We start from the raw sequence: 24,592 nt of genomic DNA on the forward strand, positions 1-24,592 counted from the left end.
ATAACTTTCACTTCATCTACTTATTATTATTATTCACTATTATATTCATACCCTGTTTTTAATAATCATATGTAGGTATGATTTTTTGAACTGTGATTCTTTTTAATTTCCTTATTATTATAAATGAATAAAGCTGACAACTTACAATATGTCATAAGAAATTAAAACAAAACATTTAACCTTTATTGAAAATTATAATACATAGGATTTTTCGAACATTTGATTTTGAAAAAATTTATATCAGGCACATAGCCAACATAATTTTCTGATCCACCCTTTTTCTTATCAACAATTTTCGAATGAACAGTTTTCACGTGTTTACTATTCTCACAATAAATTCACGTAGGTGGCACTTGTATTTCTTGATGTTTATGAAGAGAATTCACATGCCTCTTCAGGTTATCTTTCTTATTTGTCTTATACTCGCACAGTCGACATTTGTGATCATTAATTTTTAAATGGACCGATTTTATGTGCATATTAAGTGTACGTTTCACATTTGCAGCAAATTCACATAAGTGACATTTGTGTGTCCTCATATTTAAATGAACAGAGTCTTTATGTATCTTGAGGGCGTCTTTTCGATATGTAACATAATCACAAAACTCACACTTCTGATTTTTTATATTTAAATGAACAGAATTGATGTGTGTTTGGAGGTTGGTTTTTGAATTTGTAGCATAATCACATAGATGACACTTGTGTTCCTTAATTTTTAAATGAGTAGATTTTATGTGTATTTGAAGGGTTTCATTATTACTTCCGGCATAGTCACATAAGTGACACAAGTGTTTCCTGATATTTAAATGAACGCAGTCTATATGCTTTTGAAGGTCATTTTGTCTAATTGCAGCATAGTCACATATGTGGCACCTGTGTTTCTTTATATTTAAATGCACAAAGTCCACATGCCTCTGAAGAGCACCTTTTTCACTTGTATCATAGTCACATAGTTGACATTTATGTTCCTTAATTTTCAAATGAACAGATTTGATGTGTTTTTGAAGTTTCGAAGAATCATTAGAGGCAAATTTACAGAGGTCACACTTGTGGTTTTTGTTATTCAAATAATGAACAGTGTTGATATGTCTCCTTATGTTCTGTATTCTAGTTGCAACATGTTCACATAGATGACACTCGTATTTCTTGGTATTTGAATGCACACCATCAACATGGTTTTTAAGGTTGCCTTTTCTATTTGTAACATACTCGCATAAGTTACACTTGTGTTCCCCAATATTCATAAGAACAAATTTTATAGGAACTTCTTCGGGATCTTCAAGACCAGAAGCATAATTTTTTTGTTTGTGTTCTTCTGGATAATTTTTATCACTGAAAGGATAATCTGCCATGTGACTTGTACAACTTTGCTCTAAGAGAGTTGGTACAGAGTTATTTAACAGTGGATTTAATGCAGTGGATGAATTAATCATCGGTGAATCAAATATTTCAGGCAATTCCTTCTCAAGAGAGGCAGATAATAATTGATTGGCATTATCCTCTGGAACTGAGCAAATTAATGTACTTTCTTCATTCTTTATTATATATTCTTTTCTTTCATGAACTCCTTGTTCATCTATGAATTGTTCAATTACGTCAATTCTTAATTTTTCTTCCAACTTTGTACTGAAAAAGATACCCAGCAAAACCAAAAGGTAATGCAAACAATATAATAATAGGAACACTTACTCATTATCGGTTATTTTAAAACCTTCTTCACAGTGCCTATCACCTATGCTACTCTCATGGAATTCATTCATACTACTCCAAGTGAGACAGTTCAGAATTATTTTATTATTTATCAAAGTGAAATTTCTTTTGTAAGAGAGGCAAAAGTTTTCATCATAGACATTCACAAATCACATTGTCCACAAAACATCAAATATTGACATTGTCTATGTTCTTGTGTTCTCTGTGTTTACATTTTGGTTACCATAGAACATTATGACAACTAATGAGATTCTTTTTCTTCTTTGCTTTCAAGTTATGTCTGGCCAGCACCCAATAAAAATGTTTTTTTAGAGTTCATTGTTTTTCTGAAAGGAATTCAGTTTTTCCAGGGGTGGCGTGGCACAGCCCATTATGAAAAACTTAATAATGGCTACGCATCTTTTAATCAGGCCTTAATAGGAAAAAATGGTATAGGAAAAAAGTAATTCTTTTGACCTCAAGAATCTACTTTTAAAATATTTGTACGAGTCAATTGTGTATAGGGTCAGGACTGTTCTGAATTAGAATTGACGGTTTCTGAAATAAACTTGGTTAATCCGAAATACAAGTGATTGTTTCTGATGTGATTACTTCTCAATTATAACTGGAAATAGTCAATTTTGTCATTGAGAGTCGGTTTTTATCGTAATACACTTTAATTTTTACCACTATAGGATAAATACTTTTTTTTACGTTTCAGAGTATAATTTTGTTTTCTTGGTTCTTCACGGTATTGGGTGATATTTTTTTTTGTTGCTGGGAATTTACGAGTACAAGTGGCCAACTGAAGCCATAGGTAAGACGACACTCCGCTATTTTTTTTTCTTTTATATCATTGTAACTTCAGCCTCCCGTCATTCCTTACACCCCGGTTTAAGTTCCACTCCTACTCCTGAAGCACCCCGCTGGCGTGTATACTCAGGGGGTGCAGAAGGCACTTTGGAGTGGCGAAAAAACTTCCTTCATCCCTTACTCCCTAGTTTTAGTTCCACTCCTACTGCCGAAGCACCCCGCTGGCGTGGATACTCAGGGGGTGCGGAAAGCACTTTGGTGTGGCGAAAAAAATTCCTCCATCCCTTACCACCCCGGGTTAAGTTCCATCCCTACTGCTGAAGCACTCCGCTGGTGTGGATACTCAGGGGGTGCGGAAAGCACTTTGGAGTGGCGAAAAAAATTCCTCCATCCCTTACCACCCCGGGTTAAGTTCCATCCCTACTGCTGAAGCACTCCGCTGGTGTGGATACTCAGGGGGTGCGGAAAGCACTTTGGTGTGGCGAAAAACTTCCTCCATCCCCTACCAACCCGGGTCAAGTTCCACCTCTACTGCCGAAGCAACCCGCTGGCGTGGATACTCAGGGGGTGCGGAAAGCACTTTGGAGTGGCGAAAAAAATTCCTCCATCCCTTACTACCCCGGGTTAAGTTCCATCCCTACTGCTGAAGCACCCCGCTGGCGTGGATACTCAGGGGGTGCGGAAAGCACTTTGGAGTGTCGAAAAAAATTCCTCCATCCCTTACCACCCCGGGTTAAGTTCCATCCCTACTGCTGAAGCACTCCGCTGGTGTGGATACTCAGGGGGTGCGGAAAGCACTTTGGAGTGGCGAAAAAAATTCCTCCATCCCTTACCACCCCGGGTTAAGTTCCATCCCTACTGCTGAAGCACTCCGCTGGTGTGGATACTCAGGGGGTGCGGAAAGCACTTTGGAGTGGCGAAAAAAATTCCTCCATCCCTTACCACCCCGGGTTAAGTTCTACCCCTACTGCTGAAGCACCCCGCTGGCGTGGATACTCAGGGGGTGCGGAAAGCACTTTGGAGTGGCGAAAAAAATTCCTCCATCTCCTCCCAACCCGGGTCAAGTTCCACCCCTACTGCCGAAGCACCCCGCTGGCGTGGATACTCAGGGGGTGCGGAAAGCACTTTGGAGTGGCGAAAAAAATTTCTCCATCCCTTACCACCCCGGGTTAAGTTCCATCCCTACTGCTGAAGCACCCGCTGGCGTGGATACTCAAGGGGTGCGGAAAGCACTTTGGAGTGGCGAAAAAAATTCCTCCATCCCTTACCACCCCGGGTTAAGTTCCATCCCTACTGCTGAAGCACTCCGCTGGTGTGGATACTCAGGGGGTGCGGAAAGCACTTTGGTGTGGCGAAAAACTTCCTCCATCCCTTACCAACCCGGGTTAAGTTCCACCCCTACTGCCGAAGCACCCCGCTAATGTGGATACTCAGGGGGAGCGGAAAGCACTTTGGAGTGGCTAACCTTCTTTCCTTCCTCGTTTGTCCGACGCTCACCGCTGCTGTTATCGAAGAACCCCGCTGGCGTGGATACTCAGGGGGTGAAGAACGCACTTAGGGGTGAGCTGTCGTGAATCTGTGCCGTTTTGTTCCATCCCCTAACCTGGCTGAGGTTCGATACCTGTCAGTTAAGTGTGTGTCTTAGGTTCTGGCTGGCGAACACGTCCGTAAACCCCGTATAACGTTTGAGATCGGATCCTGTTTTATTCCGTCCGTTTTGCCCTGTAAATTCACTGATCTCGAGTCTTTCACTGTACGAATTTTACAATAGTGCCATTTGTGTTTCCTTGTACGAGTCGACAAATGTAATTTGTGTACGTTGATTTTGACTTTCACTGGTTGTAGCTAACACCCCAGACGAGGAACCTTGTCTTCGGCTAGTAGCAACCAGGGTAGGTTTGCTATTTTCCCTTCAAAGAATAGCTGGCGCTCGAGTACACCAAGAAAAAGGCGTTACACTGTGAATTCAAAACATTATGAGCATGAGCATCAAAAAATATTTTCACATTTCTAATGAAATTATTATATTGAAATATCAAATATGTACTTCAATACAATAAATAAATACATATTTTTTTTCAAATAGGTACTAAACATGTCTTTTATTTTCCAAGCCAAGTGAACATGTTTTAAGATATTTCTTGTTATTGATGAACAAAATAGACATGCTTCTCCAGGTTATCTTTCTTATTTGTCTCGTACTCCCAAAGTTGATACGTGGTCATTAATTTTTAAATTAACCAGTTTAAGGTGCATATTAAGTGTAGGTTTCTGATTCGCAGCAAATTCACACAGGTGAAATTTATGTTTCTTGATATTTAAATGAACGGAGTTTACATGCCTTTTAAGGAATTAAAACAAAACATTCAACCTTTATTGAAAATTATAATACATAGGATTTTTCTAACACTTGAATTTGAAAAGATTAATATCAGGCACACAACCACCATAATTTTCTGATCCACCCTTTTCCTCAACAAAATTTTCGAATTAACAGTTTTCAGTGTTTACTATTCTCACAATGAATTTATGTAGGTGGCAGTGGTGGCACTTGTGTTTCTTGATATTTATGAACAGAATTCATATGTCTTTTCAGGTTATCTTTCTTATTTGTCTTATACTCGCATAGTCGACATTTGTGGTCATTAATTTTTAAATGGACCGATTTTATGTGCCTACTGAGTGTATGTTTCTGATTCGCAGCAAAATCACACGAGTGACATTTGTGTTTCTTGATATTTAAATGAACGGAGTTTACATGCCTTTTAAGGACCTCTCTTCTATATGTAACAAAATCACATAGGTGACACTCCTGATTTTTCATTTTCAAATGAACAGAATCGATATGTGTTTGAAGGTTTGCTTTTAAATTTGTAGCATAGTCACACAGATGGCACTTGTGTTCCTTAATTTTTAAATGAATAGTTTTTATGTGCATTTGAAGGGTTTTATTATAAGTTGCAGCATAGTCACAAAAGGGACACTTGTGTTTCCTGATATTTAAATGAACGGAGTCGATGTGCTTTCGAAGGTCATTTTTTATACTTGTTTCATAGCTGCATGAGTCACACTTGTGTTTCTTGATATTTGAATGGACATAGACTACATGCCTCCGAAGAGAACTTTTTACACTTGTAATAAATTCACATAAATGACATTTATATTCCTGCCTTTTCAAGTGTGAAGATTTTATGTGCCTTTGAAGTTTTGAATTATCATCGGAACCAAAATCACAGAGGTCACACTCGTATTCTCTGATAACCTCCATATGTTCCTTGATGTAATATTTTCCAGTTGAAACGAATCTGCATATTTGACGCTTGTGTTTCATATTTAAATGAACATCATCAACATGCTTTTCAAGGTAGTCTTTTTTATTGGTAACAAACTCACATAGGTCACACTTGTATTTTTTGGTATTCAAAATAACAAATTTTATGGGAACTTCTTGGTTGCTTTCAAGACTAGAAGTGTTTTCATTTTGAATGTGTTCTTCGATATAATATTCTACAGAATAATCCCCAATGTGACTTTTATGGCATATATATTGTTTTAAGTCAGTTGGTTCAGAGTCATTCATCTGCTGATCTAATGTAGGGGATGAATTAATCATTGGGGGATTTAATATTTCTTCCTTGAAAGGGGCAGAACATAATTGATTAGCATTAACTTCTGTAACTGAACAATTGAAGGTACTTTCTTCAATATTGACTTTATATTCTGCTTTTTCGTGAACTTCTTCATCATCTATAAATTGTTCAAATACATCAATTTTTCCTACTTTTTCCAACTTCACACTGAAATAAATTAAATTTTTTTAGGACTTAAAAAAGGAGGAAGAGGTAATTTAAAACAATATAAATATGAATACTTACTCATCATTGGTTATATGAAACCCTTCTTCACAATGTCTGTCAGCTAGACCACCACTTTTATGGAAATCATACTCCTGTAAGTGAGCCGGTTCAGAGTTATTAATCGCTTTATCTACTTGTGGCATTTCTTTTGTAAAAGAGGCAAATGAACACTGGTTTTCATAGACTTCTCCAAATAAGGAATTCGATTTACTTTCTTCCATTTTGGTTATGTATTATGTATATTCACTCATCATAGGCAATATGCACCTCTTCTTTTTTCACTAATACTATTTCATTCAATCACATTCAGTTTTTTCCTCATTACTTTACGGACAGTGACCAATTTTGACGGTAATTTTTTTTACATATGCAGTTTTTCATGAAAAATCGATTGGTACCATTCTCAACTTCGGCAAGCTTGTAGTTTAGGAGCAGAGCAGAGATAACTGTCTCTGGACCAAAAATATTACTCAATATATATCTTTGCTCTGGACAGATAGATATTAATTAAATTTTTGAAAATTGAAATTTTGCCTACTAAATTTGACATAATTGTCAAATATGAATGTTTTGAAAACACTTGACAGTCTTGACACCATAGAATATATGGGGTGTGTTCATAAACTTACTCCGAGAGTAGAGTATGAGTATGGTCATGCTCAGAGAGCATACTCTGAAGAACTAAAAGTACGTTTGTGAACGCTTCGGGTAATCAGAGCTTACTTAGAGCTTGCTCTGAGTAAGTTTGTGAACGCAACCATGGATGCCAATCAAGTGAAGTTGTAGTTTTCTTTATTTTTCTGTTTCTAAATCAGTGAAATAATAATAATAACTGGGTAATTAGTTCACTGTTCTAAATAGAGAAAAAAATGTTTATTTTTCGGCCGCTAGGTAGCTCTATAATAAATTTGCGATTCAAGCATGGCAGCAGTGACAGTTAAGTTCAGAACAGAAGTTCAGAAGCATTGAACTCATTGGAAGACCATAGAGTTCAATGTTCAGAAGTAATATTAATGTTCTGTGGTTATATAGTGTTCTGTGGTTGAGAGGTTAAGTTCGTTCTTTTCTGTTAAAAATGTTGTATTATTAGCACAGAACACTAATATAATTAATCAAAGATTATAGAGAAGGAAGATGGGAAACGAAGCGACTACACTTGCGTGAGCGCCGCCTGGTGGTTCCGTTGTGTATTAAAATACTAAGACTGGTTAAAATATTTATTCAAGGGCCATTTGGCATGTCATGGAGATATTTCAACATGGCCGTTTTGTTTACGTTTTGATTTTCGTACCGCTCGTTCAACTCGCTCGTTCTAGTCACCTTATTTCAATGTTATTTGAGTATATAAACTTCAAAATCAAAGATTTTGCTCAAAATGTCGTATGGAAAATATTGTATGGTGAAGAACTGTTGAAACTGCCGTTTGGGATTCTCCGAATATAAGTTTTTTGAATTTACCAAAGAAAATGGAATCGTAAGTATTGAAACTCGTACCATGTGACTCGGATGTTGATTGATTTTTATTTTCAGTGTTCTGAAGTGGATAGAATTTTCCGGGCGTCAAGACATTGACTTGAGTAAAAGCTACACCATGTGCAGTGAACATTCTACCGAAGATTATTGAGTTAGGTTCTATAATCTTTGCATTTTACTTAAATTCAATTTGAATCTTTTCATCCACGCAAGTTGCTGTATGCAGGAAGCATCCCATGCATGAAAGGGCCACCAAAGGAACCACATGCGATGGAGGGCGAGCAGTTTGAAACTGATACATCGAATACTGATGGTAAGTCTTCCTAGATATCTGCAATGCATAACTGAATTCATCACTCATTTATCATATATTGAATGCATATCTTTTTTATATGCAGGAAGCATTCCGTTCATGGAGGGGTCACATTAAATGGAAAGCAAGCAGATTGAAAGTGTTACGACAAATACTGATGGTAAGTCATCCTAGATATCTGTGACAAAAATAATTGAATGAATTATCATCTTATATATGAGAAAATTTATGTAATATATTGAATTAATCGTTTTATTATGAAAGTAGATTACACCTTTTTCAGATATTCTTTCGAGTGTACCTGAAAGAAGTTCCCACACTCTGTAGAGTACTTCCAAGTCTTTCCCCAGAAGTGATAGAAAGATCCGAAAAGTGAAATTAACAATCATCTCTTTGGAATGCAAAATATATGGTACCTATATCGATTATTTGTTCATTTAGATTTCTGATAAAGATTGTACAAATTCAACAAATTCTATTGCCTCAAAAAAATTTATTGCATGGAAATAAGAACTTTGATATATAATATTCAATATGTACTTTTGTATCCTTTATTCAAAGCTGTATTATTTGTATACAGGTGTTTTCAAAGGTGAGAATTTCGACACAATTATTCTCACCAGTTGTACATGTCAAAAAAACCTCACCTTTAAGTATACCCTGTAAAATCTTCAATTCTGTCATATTTTTTTATTAATTTCTAATAAAAATATAGCAAATCTAACAGAGTATTTCATTAATATTAATTGATTCAAAACAATGTTTACATAAAAAAAACATCCTGATCACGAAACAAAGCCCTGGTACTGTTTTGTCGCTCAGGATGTTTTTTTCTGGTCTCGACTAAGTCGATATTCGAATAAAATTCGAATTTCGCGCCCTTAAATTACAAAGCAGACAACTGTAATTTTACTGTTTGACATTACGATTTCAGCGCCATCTAATTTCTCAGTATGTGAAACACAGGCCCAAAGTGTAGTCGGTTTTTAGTACTAGATTAGTAGGGTCGTTTCCCATCTTCCTTCTCTATAATCTTTGATAATTAATATTAGTGGACGTTGTAGGTGATTGTAAGTGTAGTGATTTGTAAGCTATTTTATACCCTTTAAAAATGAGAAAAATAAACAATTGTTGTGTACCTGGATGTATGGACCGAGTAAGCCAAAGACATCGTTTCCCCAAAGCCAATCCAACTCTTTTTAAAACTTGGTTAGAAGTTATTAAACCACAAAATTGGCAAGAATTATCCGATGAACAGATTTACAATAGATATTACGTGTGTCATGTACATTTTACCAAGAATTATCATTTACCAGGAAGTAAAAGAGGTCTCACAATTGATGCAGTTCCAACAATAGATGTACCTGGTAAGCCTACCTTTTTTAAATACTGAAATGTCCCAATATCTGTATGCTGTCCTATAATTACGATTATATTTATTTATGAAATGGTTGAAATTTGAAACCAGCCAGATGTTTGCTAGAAATTCTATGAAATTGAGACGGAGTGTTTGTTTGTTGCATCATATATGATAAATTTTATGATTTGACTTTTCAACACTTTGTTTTTTCATCAGGTACTAGTTTTGAAACAGTTCTGCTGGCAAATGAGCCAAAGCTTTGTGAAGTATTAACAGAAGTTGATACAGAGAAAACACCTTCTGAAGCTGGACTTTGTGAAGTATTAACAGAAGTTGATACAGAGAAAACACCTTCTGAAGCTGGACCAAGTGGGATAGAGAAATCAACTCCAGAAGGTTTGTAGTTTGTATCATTCCTTGTTTTTCTTCATCTTCAAATATTTCCTGTTTCTAAGAGTTCATCATGAGTTGATAAGTTATAATTTTATTTATATTATATAGATTATATTTTATTTCTACTTCTTTAGATGGTCCCAATAATGATTTTATGGAGCCCGACATACAAGAACCAGTATCTGACTCGGTGATGAATAAGAAAAAAATCCAAAAAGGTTAGTAACAATTTTTTTCATTGATTTTTGAAAATATGGAAATCAATTCAACAAAACCAAGCAATTTTTCCCATCAAATTTTCAGATGATCAATTGTTATATAGAATATTTTTTGTTTTAGGGGTTAGAAAGTCAATTTTGACGAGGTTGCAGTACACTAGGACTTCACAACTAACTGCGAAAGAAAAAATAATGTACTCAATGTTAAAAGAGTACAATGCTAGGATAAGTCAGCTGAAATACCGAAATAAATGTCTGAGGCAAAAATTAGTTTATGCGAAAAGAATTATTTCATCTCGTGGATTTCAAAGGCTTTCTTAGCATATCTCTGAACCAACTTACGTAAGTAGATGTCTGTCTACTTGAAAAATCCTGTACATATATTGTAAATATTATTCTAAATTTTTAGTGCGAGTAATTTCACTTAAATTCCTTGAAAGTTCATAATTGTTGGGAAAACAATGTTGGCTTATTTATATACCTGATAATGTTCAATGTTTTTTATAAATTTCTTGTAAATATTATTCTGAATTTGTTGAAAGTACATAATATTTTCACTTTGTGGGAAAACAATGTTTGTTTTTGAAAATTCATGGATATGTAAGTAATGATTATTAATATGTAAATAAACATTATTATCATAATTATTAATATTGTTTCCTTAGCAGCTCCCATTCCTTTAAAATAATTCAAGTTTTCGAAATTTCGCGCGTTTTCTTGCTAATACAGACTCCTGTATTGTTGATAATACAGTTTCCTTAGGCTGCTTGTAGTACGGATCGCATCCGCTATAGAAAAGCGCCAAACAATATTTCATCTCATAGAAGGCCAGTGTCCCATCTATGGGGTTCGTGATTGAAATATTCGATATGGTTACTGCACAATGACTGCTGCATTAAAAGTGCAGCCCGCTGTGAGGTTTTTGCACAGTGACTACTGGATTTAAAGTACAGCGTGCTGTACAGTTTTTGCAAGTGACTGCTGCATATGAAGTGCTGCTTGCTGTACAATTTTTGCGCATGACTGCAATACCATCGCTGTATTTGAAGTGTAGCAACGATGTACTGTGGCTGTACGCAGTTTGTACTGTACAGTGACTGAACAGTTCAGCGGGACATACACTGCGCAAAAAAATTAACGCACATTATGGAAATCTCGAATTTATTCTACAACTGAAGGAGTTCTCAATGATAATTATTTTTATCAGAATTATGCATGCATATGTTATCCACTTTCAACGGTTTTCTTCAATACAGATGTTTTTTCCCAGCAGGAATAAAAAAAGATGATATTATCTCAGATTTTGAATGTATTGGCTCCATTCTAAAATCAGTTGTTCTCGATCAAACCTAGTGATCAATAGTTTTTCTTTCGTTTGATTTTCTACACTCGATCGCTATGCAACGCGAAACACGCAATTTGACCCAAGAGGAATGTGCCAAGCGGTAGTTTAGCGAGAAGATGGGTGGACATACACAAGAATTGCAGAAAGGTTTGGAGTTTCCCATACAAGTGTGTCCAGAATGTTGCAGCCATTCAGGGAGACAGGTATGAATGTCCGAAGACCAGGACAGGGTTAGACCACGGGTAACAACTGCCATTCAAGAACGTTACTTGAGAGTTTCTTCGTTGAGGCAACGGTTTGCAACCGCTCGCCTCCTTCAAATTCAGCTTGAGCAAACTCATGAGGTGCAAATTAGCACTCAGACAATAAGAAATCGCCTCAGAGAATATGATTTAAGGCCTCCTGTCGCGGCAAGAGGCACAGCTCTTACCCCAGCCCATCGAAGGGCACGTTTGGATTTTGCGAGAGAGCATATCCATTGGGAAGAGGCCGATTGGTAAAGATTTCTCTTCACAGATGATGAGTCTAGATTCTGTCTCTACCATTGTGATCGACGTTCCCTTGTATACAGACGTCCACATGATAGATATGCTCGGTGCAATTTCCTGAATACTACTGGTTTCGGGGGAGGATCGATTATGGTATGGGGTGGAATATCTTTGACTGCTCGCACAGACCTAGTGGTCGTTGATAATGGAGCTATGAATGCAGATAAGTATATAAGGAACATTCTTGAAGAGCATGTAGTGCCATTTGCCCCATACATTGGCATACATACATTTTTATGGACGATAATGCCAGACCCCATCGTGCGCGCATCGTTCAGGAGTACCTTGAAGAGGTTGAAGTCTCTTGAATGGAATGGCCAGCAAGAAGTCCAGATCTCAATCCGATTGAGCAGGTTTGGGGCAACCTCAATAGAAGGCTGAGAAGTTCAGAAAATCATCCAGCTACTCTTGATGACTTAGGAATCCAACTCGGAGAAATCTGGGAAGGATTAGATCAGAACATTTTAAGATCACTCTTTTTGAGTATGAACCGTCGTTGCCGAGCTGTTATTAACGCAAGGGGTGGAAATACCAAGTATTAAATCACTTATCAGCATTTCAGTATTTTGAAAATTGTTCATTTCTCTTCTTTCACATAAGATTCGGTGAAATCCTGAATTTTTCTTCCATTTAATATGTCTTGTTTCGTTCAAAACCTTCCCGAGAGAACATAAAAAATAAGTTATAAAGTCAATGTAGAGTTAACTTTCATTAAAATTGAGATTTTCAGAATGTGCGTTAATTTTTTTGCGCAGTGTAGTATACTTACTGCATCACTATCGCTGCATTTAAATGCAGCGACGTTGTAATTCTGAATTTCAGTGTTTGCTGGGAAATAATAGAAACTTCGAGGAAAACCATTACAATAGGTGTGACTAACAGTATTGAGTTATAATTTAGTAAAAAAAAGTCGATTATATATTATATATCTATAGGAATTGGATTCTATAGGAACATGTTCCCATGGTGAATAGCATTGGAAGCAGTTCCTCTGAAATGTGAAGCAATATTTTGACAGTCTATAGTTCGAGAATACGGATTTTTAAATTTTCATAGGAAATGTCACATAGGCCCTGCATCCTCTATAAAAGAGAAGAGTATTCCATACTATGCAGCATACTTACCTTGTGCTGAATTATCCCCTCTTATCCTGAAGTCTCCAACGAAACGAGGGTTGACTTTCATTGAAAAATATGCGTCAGCGAGTCCAAAATTTTATGTAACACAAGGGGTATAAAATTTAATTAATTACAATATATATTAATTCTTCATTAAACTCGATATATCAGCTATGACTGAATCAATTTTTTTTTTCGCGAATCTACATCTATTTGATTACAGAGATAGCAAGTTTCACGTTTCCAGAAAATTTCAATACACACAATGAACCCTATCTTATTTCCATCGATACCAATAATGAAAAAAAAAAACTGAAAGTTGATGAAAGATTCTCTAAGCTGTGGAAGAAACTGCTAATTTCTTCAAGTGATCCATGAATACTTGAAGTGAAACATCGTCCGTCAAAACTGGTGCTCCTCCATCCTGAAAATGAGAAGGATAACAGTATTATTATCAAATTAAATTCCTCATGGTTAGAATGAGAATGTTCATATATACAGGATGATTTTTAGTATGAGTTCAAGGATTATTGACATCTCCAACGGCTTGGGAAAATTGAATTGAACTTGTTAACTGCTCATTAAGCAAGATTCTGTGGAATTCAGGTTGGTATTGGGAATAAACATTGACCCATACAGTTGTCCCAGATGTCGACGTCAAGCCCAAAACTAGCTGATGGACCTAGTCATAATGGTTATTTTGAGAAAAAAAAAACTTTATCATATTCAATTTTCTATTATGTAGTATTATAACACTATATGCTGTTTGTTGTCTGAAAATACTCTAAAGAGTTGTTCAATTTTCATCACAAAATTGTGATTAGTTCTTGAGAAACGGTGTATCACCCTGTATAAGTCAATGAACTGATTGTATCAATTTTGAAAGCTGATTTATTTGTTCTGAATTTGAGTATTTCTTCATATCGAATACTTTTTTTGTTGGTTATATTCAAGTATATGTTTAAATTTTTGAATTGTAACTATAGAAATTATTGTAGATCTTTTGTGACCAGATATAAAGCCAGCTCTAGGCTTTCATGGCGTACTGCGATGCCGATAATTCTTGAATGGACTATAATAAAAAGGATTTGGGAAAGGATTAAAGTTAGTTAGGTTAGGTAAGGTAAGAGAGCTCACTGAGAACATCTCGAGAACTATAAGACTTAGAGAAAAAATCTTCAAGGACCCAAGATCTTATAGTACTCGTGATACACTTGTGAGCATCGAATTTTGGACACCTGTACAATTTCAGAATAAGTGATAGACCAGGTGATTACATTTACACCATTTGCTAGATATACAGAGAGCGTCTTTGACTTTTACATATATTTCAACATATATTTTCTTCTGGTAAAAAAAATCATTTTTTTCTTCACTATTTTTTCCGATTCGGGCTTGATAAAAATATGAAGCTATTTTAAGTTTTCATAATGAGCTATGCCACTACTGGAAACCTAACTCAGAAGTTTCTCCTGGCATTAAATATACCATTTTATCCTTGGAAATAAGCTGCTATATTGAAAAAACAAGCATAAACACAATTTTTCCATTCTATCTGGTGAACGAAGTAATATTTATAATACTATAAATGAGTTACCGCAATTTCGTTGGCGATAAATATTGAATATTCTTCTCTCGATTTTTGTTTCTATTTGATATCTCTAATATGTGATCATTTATTACCGTTGTTTATTTCATTCCGTACAAGAGTTGCGATATTCAAACAAAACCCGTTCAAATTTTCATTTTCATATAAATAAATAAACGTTAACATTTCTGTAAATTTACCTCAACTTGGATTTTTGAGTGCTATGTCTACAAATTAAGACTAAGGCCTGCTTGCACCAATACTCCTTAAAACGAGTACTTAACTAAGTGTCGTTTAAAGTTAATGGACGCTTAATTTTATTCCCAGTTGCACGACTGTGGCTTAACAAAATCTTAAGTAAGGGGCCCTTAAGTTTTTATATCTAGTGATATTTCAGTATTTTATTTTGGTGCAACTTCATCCTAGTCCAATAAAGCTATTTCATTGGTTGGCCGGTTGCCGATGATCGTTGTCATTTCATTAACCTAACTTTATTGTCCTGTCAGTCAGTGTCAAGTAAATTATTATAATATTATCATACAGTAAAAATTTTTTGTTGTTTAATTAGCATTATTATTGATAATGATAAGAATTGTCAAATAAAAGGTACCTAAGTTTATATAAGTACAACACTTTCTTTGTAAGGTCTTGTGTGAATTTGTTTTACTAATGTTGAAGAGGAACGTGAAGAAAATGTCCTTATTGCCCTTGTTAGTACGAATTCGGTGAATGATTGCCAAGCAAGTGGTGGTAATTTACGAAGGGCACTCAACTTCTCAACAGCAGAAAAGAGTTTGTTGCTAACTAAAGTATGATTTGTGACACCAAATTGAAAATTAAAAAAAGACTGATGGCATTACAATAAACGCAAAAGAAAAGGCTTGGTATTCAGTAATGAATTCATTCAATTTTCAAAATCCATCAAAAATGGGAAGTTCTGCAGCCAGTTCAACAAATTATTTTTGATTAGAATCCCGCCCTTAAATACCTAAGTGGTCATTACAGGAGCACTTAAATTTAAGGCTAGCTTTAGCCATTTAAATCTCACTTAACAGTTGGTGCAACGTAATTTAAGTTAAGGGTTCATTTTAAGGGACACTTAACACTAAGTGCGTTTGGTGCAAACGGGTCTAATTCAAATATCTAGTTTTCCATAAATTGCTGCAATTCTCCAAGGAATTTGAGGTGAAATGACAGGTATGAATTCTATCGATTTTTTGTAAACAACACAGTTTGACCTGGTCTATCATCAGTTTAGATATTGTACAGGGTTTAACAGACACTCTGTATGCCGGATGATTCTAAGAAAGGGTCATTTACAAGATAAATTATCTAAATTGAAGAACTGAAACTACGACTACAAGAAATCACTGTATTAAAAGCACATGAGCCCTATTAGCTGGAAAAAACATGATTAAAATGTTTCTTGTTTAATCACCTATCAGTCTTTTCTACAAGAGGCAGATACTATAAACAATAAACACTTGCATAAAGATGTGAATTGATGTACAAAAATTAATATTTCTAGTCACCGGAAATTACCCCATTTTTTATTTAAATAAGAAATTTTTTAAGATATAAAAAATATTTTGATTTTAAATTCGTTCATAGGTACTAGGAAGAGTTATTTACTCTCCACCCAGATGGAGTGTGACTTCAATTATAAGTTAACGATCCATTAAAATTTCAATCCTCCATTAAACGGTATACAAGGAGATTCAACAACACATTTGTTAGACTCCAGATAAGCACTCGAAATTTCTCTCTCTTTGTTTGAAGAGATGGAAAATTTTCAGATTCGTTTGACACTTTCGTTTTTTAAATGTAACACAAACCCCCGGTTTCATAAAGCTCGATCGGGGAATCAACGCTTGATTGACAGATAAACGTCAATTTGTTTTCAATCAATAATTCAGCCATAAGAATTCGGAATTCAATTCTCGAATCAAATTATGATCTATATACATCTATTCAATGATTCTAAATTGCTTCTTGTTCAATATATGTAGGAATGAAAAAGTTTTAGTGATTTCGTTTTTGAAATCCAGTGACTGTCAAATCGTTGATCGGGCAGTAAGAGTTTTATGAAACCCGCTGTCAGATTTTTTTATTTATGATCAGATTACCCTTGGAATTCTACATTGATTCATCATTTGCATATTTTCCGGAGAAAATAAGTCTGAAATGTGAAAAATTTTCATCATCGTGAAAATATTCCAGCTGTCACTCGTTGACCTTATTCAAATGAAGAAATAAAAAAAAAATATTTAACTAAGTTATAATACACAAGTTAATCACCTTCACCGGAAAATTTAGAATTGGTTTACAACTGGAAAGAGATTGGTGGATTTTCTCAGAGTAACTACACACAATATTCTTATCCTAATGAATCAGGCATCAAGTTAAACTGAACAAGATTTTTGATCGAAACTAACATAAGGGACCCAGCAGCGTTGTGAATAGAAAAGGGCTTTCGATTAAATTCCTGAATTTACAGTATGTTGTAGATTTTAAACTGTCCGACAGTAGTGTCGTATGTCTAGTTTTGGCGAATCTTTCGGTTCAGAATTTTTCACGTTTTCCAGATTTGAGAAAATAAATATTGTCCAGGGCCGAACATAATTGAGAGAGGAAAAATTCCTACAACAATTTCCTTGGTCGGAAAATTTTGTGTAAATTATAACTGAATTAATGAAGAGAACTCGGTGAAAGTTCCCAAACAGGGGTGGGTGGTTATTTTTAGGGTTGAATGGAAAGTGAAATTTGTAGGTGATTGCAATACCTAGATTTTTTGGCCAATTCTCAACATAACCTCAAATTCATGGTGAAAAATGCCAAAAACAATTTTGTAAAAAATTTGTGTAAAAATCACTGAAAATATAGGTTTCTATGAGCTTGATGAGCAGTAATTTTTTTGAAGCGTGTCTTCTTCTATTCTTTACGACACAAAATTATTGTCTTAAACAATGTTTTCAGAAATTCTCAAAATAGTAATTCTGTGGAGTTCGTTCAGTACCACAAAATGTTAATGTGTACAGGGTGGGCAAATTTCGATGTTATAGCACTACAGCTTTTAAACCAATGGACATAGACAAAATCTGATACCCCATTCTCGTTCTCTTTTTCTGAGAAACTAACAAGAGTAGTAGTCATTTTTTGCCACCTTCTTTTGTTTTCGAGTTATAAGCGAAAATTGGAAAAATGGCGATTTCGAAATTAATTTATATCTCCGCTAATACTGATGATAGAGGTCTGAAATTAAAACATTATGGAGGCACTTTTTTATGTAGAATCTAGTGGCATGCTTGCCTTTTCAGCAGGATTTTCAATTACGAAGCTATGACCCAAAGTTATGTTTTTTCAATTAGGAAAACTAGATTTCTGTGCAATTTTTTGAAAGCTTAATTTTTACTGATTTCAAAAATATATAACATCACATGATTTGTATCAATATAAATAATGGAAAATGGTCAACTCTTTTCTCAATATTTCTATGGTTTCTACTTTCGATGAGAATAAAAAATCATTTTATGATTACCACAGTCTGCTTCTATTAGTCCTTTCATTTCTATGCTTCTTATTCAATTTCTACAAGATTCAAATTTTGTGAAAGCATAGAAAGAATGACATTGCCGGAAGGAGACTGGTCTTGCTATAGAAAGCTCTATTTTTTTGTGCTCGTCAAAAGTTGAAATCATAGAAATATTGAGAAAAAAGGTTTTTGACCATTTTCTATTATTTATATTGATACAAACCATATGATGTTATATATTTTTGAAATCAGTAAGAATTAAGCTTTAAAAATATTGCACAGAAATCTAGTGTTCCCATTTAAAAAAACATAACTTTGGGACATAGCTTCGTAATTAAAAATCCTGCTAAAAAGGCGAGCAAGCCACTGGATTCTATGTAAAAAAAGTGCCAGTATAATGTTTTGGTTTCAGAGCTCTATCATCAGTATTAGCGGAGATATAAATTTATTTCCGAATCGCCATTTTCCTAATTTTCGCTTATAACTCGAAAACAAAAGAAAGTGGCCAAAAATGTCTACTACTCTTGTTAGTTTCTCAGAAAAAGAGAAGAAGAGAATGGGGTATCAGATTTTGTCTCTCCACTGGTTCAAAATCTGTGGTGCTAAAACATCGAAATTTGTCCACCCTGTCCATAGCATTAATAGAACAAATAATTTGGAAAAAATCTATATCTTTTTTTTTCGATTGACACAATGTTTTTCAAACGAAAAATTTATTTTTTATTTTATTTCGCTAACCAAATTTTTGCTTTGAAGATTGTTTCGATACATTTATGATGCAGAAAAAATAAAAAATCGTGCATTCTTCACCATTAATTTGAGGTTATGTTTAAAATTGGCGAGTAAAAATCATTTTTCACCCCTAAAAACAACTGCCTACCTCTGTGCTGGAACTCTTAGCGAGTTCTCTTCTGTAATATGAATTAAAATTTATACTGAATTTTCCGACCAACCACATACTAAGAATTTCAAGTTTTTATAATCAGGGGTTGGGCCCTGGACTAGTAACGGTGATTTTTATCCATCCATTATGTTTTCGTTATACAGGGTGCTTTAAAATTCAATACGATAATTTTAGAGGTTGTTGTATTGAATTCTGAAACTCGCTGTATAACACGGAACATTTCAATTCGAATAATTTCAAACCAGAGTTCTCCGATGAAAATTGAGGTGAACTTCTCTAATCTTGTTCGAAATTATGATCGAAATCTACAATAACATACCAAAAATTCAGGAATTTTAACCGAAAATCATTTTACATTCAAATGGTGCGGACTCCTTCATCTTACGATTTTTTTAGGCAATTATGAATGTGGATGTGAGTATTTTGAGATTTATTAGATAAGATTTCCGAAATTCCATCAATACTCCGTAAAAAAAATTGAAATAAATGAAGAAGATAAACCAGGATTCAACTGGTTACTCTGAGAGAAGTTGTTAGGGGAAATCTACATCAGCGAGCAACTAAATCGACACGGAGGGTGCTTTTCTAAAAATTTAACATAACCACTTCATGAAAAGTCACATACCATAAGCATTAGAATCGATTCAGCAAGGAATGGGTAAATCTTTGACTCGTACATTTTTTGAATTGAAAAAAATTAAGTTTTGATTGAACTTCTACTTGAATTTTAAACTTTAATTTTTGAAGACCCTGTATATCAGATTGCCAAAAATAGAGATGTAACATATAATCCAATATGTTGACAAGAGTTGCGCAAAATGTGGTTTTGACACATTCATTAGAAAACTATACTTCATTCAAATTTATTTTAGCAGTCGGTTGGCCATGAAATAATTTACTCAAGTTTTTATTGTAACTAGAACGAAGTTAGGTTGGCACTCATGATATGTCGTTAATGTCATAACGCCGTTGCCACAACTAATATCAATTTTTATTACGAAAATGCCGAAAGTGATTGAAAAAAGAGCCAGGGTTTCAGGAAGTGCTATTTAGAATTCAGGTCCGCTCATTCAAATAGTTATACCTTGATATTCTAAAATCCACAATACGTCAGACGGTAGCGAACATATTCAATGTAAGAAAATTTATATAATGTTTCATCTGAATCTAAACGACTTATATTTCAGCTGGATATTTCCACAATCAGAAAGATTGTGAATGAAGAGGATGACAAAGAATTAATTAGTGAATTAATGCGAAAATTTTACTACAGGATTGTCGATAAATGTCATCGGAGAATAAGTTCCCTAAAATGGATTTTTCTATTTTTCATTTGACTTGTCCTATACAATGTAAATGTCTTAAGGTACTAATAAATACCTAATTATTATTATTACATCAATGTATTAAGATGAATAGCCACAAATACGCGGAAGTTGCCCTGTTACTTGTTTATTCATGTGAAATTTTTGTTCAAAGGTGAAGTTCATCTTAACTTGAAACTTCCTTCAATTCCTTTTACTTATATTGATGCAAGATGATTTTAATTGAAGAATTTAACATTCTTGCAATTATCTGTTGATTCCTTCGGAAGATACCCATTCCCAACCACTGCATCATATGCCTTTCATCTTCGGGTTAATATTTTTGAAATGATGTAAGCCAAAGAAGATAACGAACATTAACTCTCCTCAAGCTAGTGCATATTATGATATTACACTGATCTCTTGTCTTTTCCATGCAAATAACTGGATTTGGTATGCCTTCAATTAGTTTGTATAAACTTCAATTATGTTCGTCACATATTTTCCGAAGAGATTCGACATTGTGATAAAATAAGTAATAACAGAAACTTTTACGTAGAACGGGCAACATAGCGTTGATTTAAAATCCAAAAATGTTTTGACAAGCTTCATAACCCCACATTTTCGTACTATACAGAGTGAAATGTGTCAAATTTCCATGGCCAACCGACTGCTAAAATAAAAGTGAATTAAGTATAGTATCAGCTATTTTAGTGAGCACCTGCAGTTGTCAAAATTTTAGGGAAAAGTCGAATATTGCAGAATCGGTGCTATATAGAACCATTGTTGTCATACCAAAGTTACCTTAAAATTTGACAAGGAATTCAAAAATGCAATACTATACAGGGTGTTCCATTTTAAATAAGAAAGTTGATACTAATAGGGGAAAAACGGAGCACCCTGTATTAAGGTGGGTTATGAAAAATAAAACTCCAATCGATTACAGACAAGTTTTGTATTGAACTTTTTCTTCTAGCCCCTTTAGCTTCCGCAATAAGGAATAGGGACACTTCAACTTGGACACCGTGTACATTTAAGGATGTAGACCCCAAATATATTTATCATGGCTTCATTTCAATACTTCGATTCAAATTTTTTTAATGAGTATGTGACTTTTTCATGTGCTTCTCGATAAAAATCGATCTGTTTCGATTTGGTTGCTCGGGCGTTCATAAATAGTTATACACATAACCTTTTTATTATTCTATAAGGGTAAAATAATAATGAAAAAAATTACTATACCGATGAAATGGCGGGCATGGCCTATCCAGGGATTATGAAAAATAAAGTTGAAAAATTAATCATCGTACGAATGACATTGCACGAAAAAATGTATAAATAAAAAAATTCACGGTTTCACTAATGAAAGTCCACAGATGATAAAGGACAAATCAGTTTTAAGCGAATATTAATTAACTTGTGTTAATAAGTATACAGGTTGATTCATTGCGATGGCTTGTTAGACGTTCATGGAAATCTAATTTATTTAAATACTACACCAATCTACAGGTTAAGCCAATTACAGATTGGGAAAAAACAAAATTACGAATAACACACAAATTCCATAATCACAATCTAATCACAATTTGGTGCTGAAAATTTGTTACGCAAGTTATGGCAGACCGTTGAAATTGCCATCAAATCAGCTATCTAACGATCCGAAGGTATACTGGGTGTGCCATTTGAAATAAGAAAGGAGTGGGATGTTTCCAGTATAACCGGAAGTTGCTGAGGTCTGCAGATTTGGGGGAGAAATTCATTGTCGAAAATCAGAACATCAAAATGATCAGCATAAAATTATGATCAGTTGTCCCTGAACGTAAACGTCCATCGAGGTGAATCACCCTGTATAAATATTTTAGGAACGCAAAATAAAAAATATCGCTGCAATAAAAAATATATCAACTGAAAATTTTCAATTTTCTAGGCGGATAGAACCCATCATAATAAACCATTTCACAATAAATCATCTTTCATAGCTAAATGCGATTTCGTGAAATTTTTAGTACGGTTCTGTCCGATTGAAGTCGACAAACGTAACGCCCGCATTGCACTCAGATGCAATTATTCAAATGTTGAACTTGACATTATCATGGTTGATAGAGAATGCCGCTATAGATGCAATGGTGCGATAACTGCGGCGATATATCAGAGGATTTGTTCGCTTTCTAAAAAACCTTTCGGAGCGTAGACGATGATAATTATTGTAACGATGATTGACAGTTGAAGGGTTTGTTTTTTGCCCGCAAAGAGTCGCCAGTAACTGGGACAAAAAACGCCTGACAAACCCCATTCAGGCAAACTAACATTCACGACCGGACACCAAGGGTAATACTATCTTTAGGTTTCTGCTCTAGTATTTTTCAGGCAGAAATATTGGCATTCGAAAGATTCGTAGACATAAACCTGGAAAGTTATATAGTGATCTATTCTGAAAGTCAAGCCGCTATTAACGCACTGGACTCGTATTTCATCGACTCAAAGCTGATATGGTAGAGCCGAAGGAAACTCAATAAAAGAACAACAAGGTCTCTTTGGTCCTTGGAGTTCCTGGCCACTCCAAAGGAAACGAAGGGGCTAACATAGTCGCAGGAAAGGGAGCATAAAAGCCACTTACTGCCCCAGAGCCTTCCTGTGGTATAGGAAAATGCACCCATAAGAAAGAGTTTCTGGAGAAGGAAGAAACCAAAAGAGAAATACTCTGGAGGTACTTTCCAGGAATGGATCATTTCAAAAAGTTCATCCGGAATTTTAAAACTGCAAAGTACAAAACGTATTTGGAAATGAGCCTTCCAAATTGGGAAGTCACAACAGACTGCAACTTATTTGAGTTCCTGTACACTCAGGCTTGAGAGGCATCATGTTATTGTATGCTCTAGTCAGAGAAGACGCAACCTCAGTGTTTATTAGGCAAACACCAACCGAAGGAATTTTTAATTCCTTAATCAGGGAACGAAAAAACAGCTGGATAGGGCAGAGGGTCCTGAAGTTTTGGGGCAGCTGTTCTGGACTGGTCATTCGCACAGGGCCATCTCAGTGCCTCCCAGTCCATACACCTGTCGATGGCTAGGAGTTTCTAGAACCTATCTGAGATCCATAAAGGCGGTCTTCACAAGATATTGCAGAATCAGAGCTCACTTACACAAACTTAGCATCGTCACTGAATTACTCTGCAGACTCTGCCAAGAGGAGGACGAAACGATTGAGCACATCCTCTGTGACTGCCCGGCTGCAGACAGGGTCAGACTTGGACCTTTGGCTCTCCCAAGCTGAATCTAGAGGGACTCAAGAATCACTCCCCCTCTGACATAATCTCCCTGGTGAGTATGATGGGCTAGAGAGAGAGGTTTAGCTTTTTGTGTGCCACAACAGACCAGCCAATCCAACAATCTGTGATCTGTAGATCGATTTTGTTGGTGAGTTTCCGAACTTACCGTTGTTCCCCAAGGTCTTCTCTTAGCTGGCTTCCAGACAAATGGTATCGTGCACGATGTAGGATCTTCGGTATACAGGGCGATTTTAAGTGTTTCATTAGACGTATTCGAGGAAGGAATTGTAATACAGTTTCAAGATTTTGCATGTTCGTTTTAGAGTACACGAACTTGAATTGTAAAATATTGTCAAGCGGAATCTACTTCCGGTTTTACCGGAAATGAATGTTACTTCGTTATTTCAAATGCAACAACCTGTATATTTATACATATTCGAATTCTTCGCTCAACTCTACACTGATTTGATGCATGATATGCGCAACCACCCAAGCGATTTTTGAATTATAACCTAATTAAAAAAAATTTTGAACAAGAGATTGTCACAAATTAGTGTCCATATCTTCGAAATCCCACATTGTAAAAATTTCTTTTTGAGAAAGTAGAACAAGAGAAAGTTGGCTGATACTGTTTCCTGTATAACTTATAAGGAAATATTATACAGGGTGTTTGAAACAGGGCTCCAAAGTGAGCCTCAATAAAACTATGATATCTCATTTTTTTCAAAGGTCAATTCTATAAATTTGTCATTCTAATCGATTGCTCATCAAAAACTAGTTAGGGTGTCCCAAACATTTCATGCCTTGAAAATCCGTAGTTTCGCCGGTATTGAATAAAATTCGAATTGTAGGAATAAGAAGTTTCCTTA

General features: G+C 35.1%; 3 protein-coding genes across 4 annotated transcripts in view; 1 reads left to right on the plus strand and 2 right to left on the minus strand.

Moving 5' to 3' along the window:
- Nucleotides 1-169: 169 nt before the first annotated feature.
- Nucleotides 170-6,950, minus strand: LOC123308716 (gastrula zinc finger protein xFG20-1-like). The gene is made up of 4 exons (XM_044891494.1): nt 6,378-6,950; nt 5,043-6,299; nt 1,690-1,860; nt 170-1,626 (listed from the first exon to the last, which is right to left on the minus strand). Exons 1-4 carry the CDS (start codon nt 6,578-6,580, stop codon nt 339-341), a joined length of 2,919 nt encoding a protein of 972 aa, XP_044747429.1. The 5' UTR covers nt 6,581-6,950; the 3' UTR covers nt 170-338.
- Nucleotides 6,951-7,385: 435 nt separating this feature from the next.
- Nucleotides 7,386-10,767, plus strand: LOC123308334. The gene is made up of 5 exons (XM_044890949.1): nt 7,386-7,443; nt 9,192-9,512; nt 9,722-9,901; nt 10,033-10,116; nt 10,238-10,767. Exons 2-5 carry the CDS (start codon nt 9,257-9,259, stop codon nt 10,435-10,437), a joined length of 720 nt encoding a protein of 239 aa, XP_044746884.1. The 5' UTR covers nt 7,386-7,443; nt 9,192-9,256; the 3' UTR covers nt 10,438-10,767.
- Nucleotides 10,768-13,207: 2,440 nt separating this feature from the next.
- Nucleotides 13,208-24,592, minus strand: part of LOC123307606 (protein transport protein Sec23A) — a 33,753-nt gene continuing 22,368 nt past the window's right edge. The window contains exons 12-13 of one of the 2 annotated variants that reach the window (XM_044889984.1): nt 21,698-21,718; nt 13,208-13,551 (exon numbers count right to left, since the gene is read on the minus strand). In XM_044889984.1, the coding sequence (XP_044745919.1) occupies nt 13,462-13,551; nt 21,698-21,718 (111 nt within the window). In that variant the 3' untranslated portion in view covers nt 13,208-13,461. The remainder of the gene's footprint in view (nt 13,552-21,697; nt 21,719-24,592) is intronic. The other variant, XM_044889985.1, reaches the window with a different exon arrangement.

This window comes from Coccinella septempunctata, chromosome 2, assembly GCF_907165205.1.
Source record: "Coccinella septempunctata chromosome 2, icCocSept1.1, whole genome shotgun sequence".
NCBI lineage: Eukaryota > Metazoa > Arthropoda > Insecta > Coleoptera > Coccinellidae > Coccinella > Coccinella septempunctata.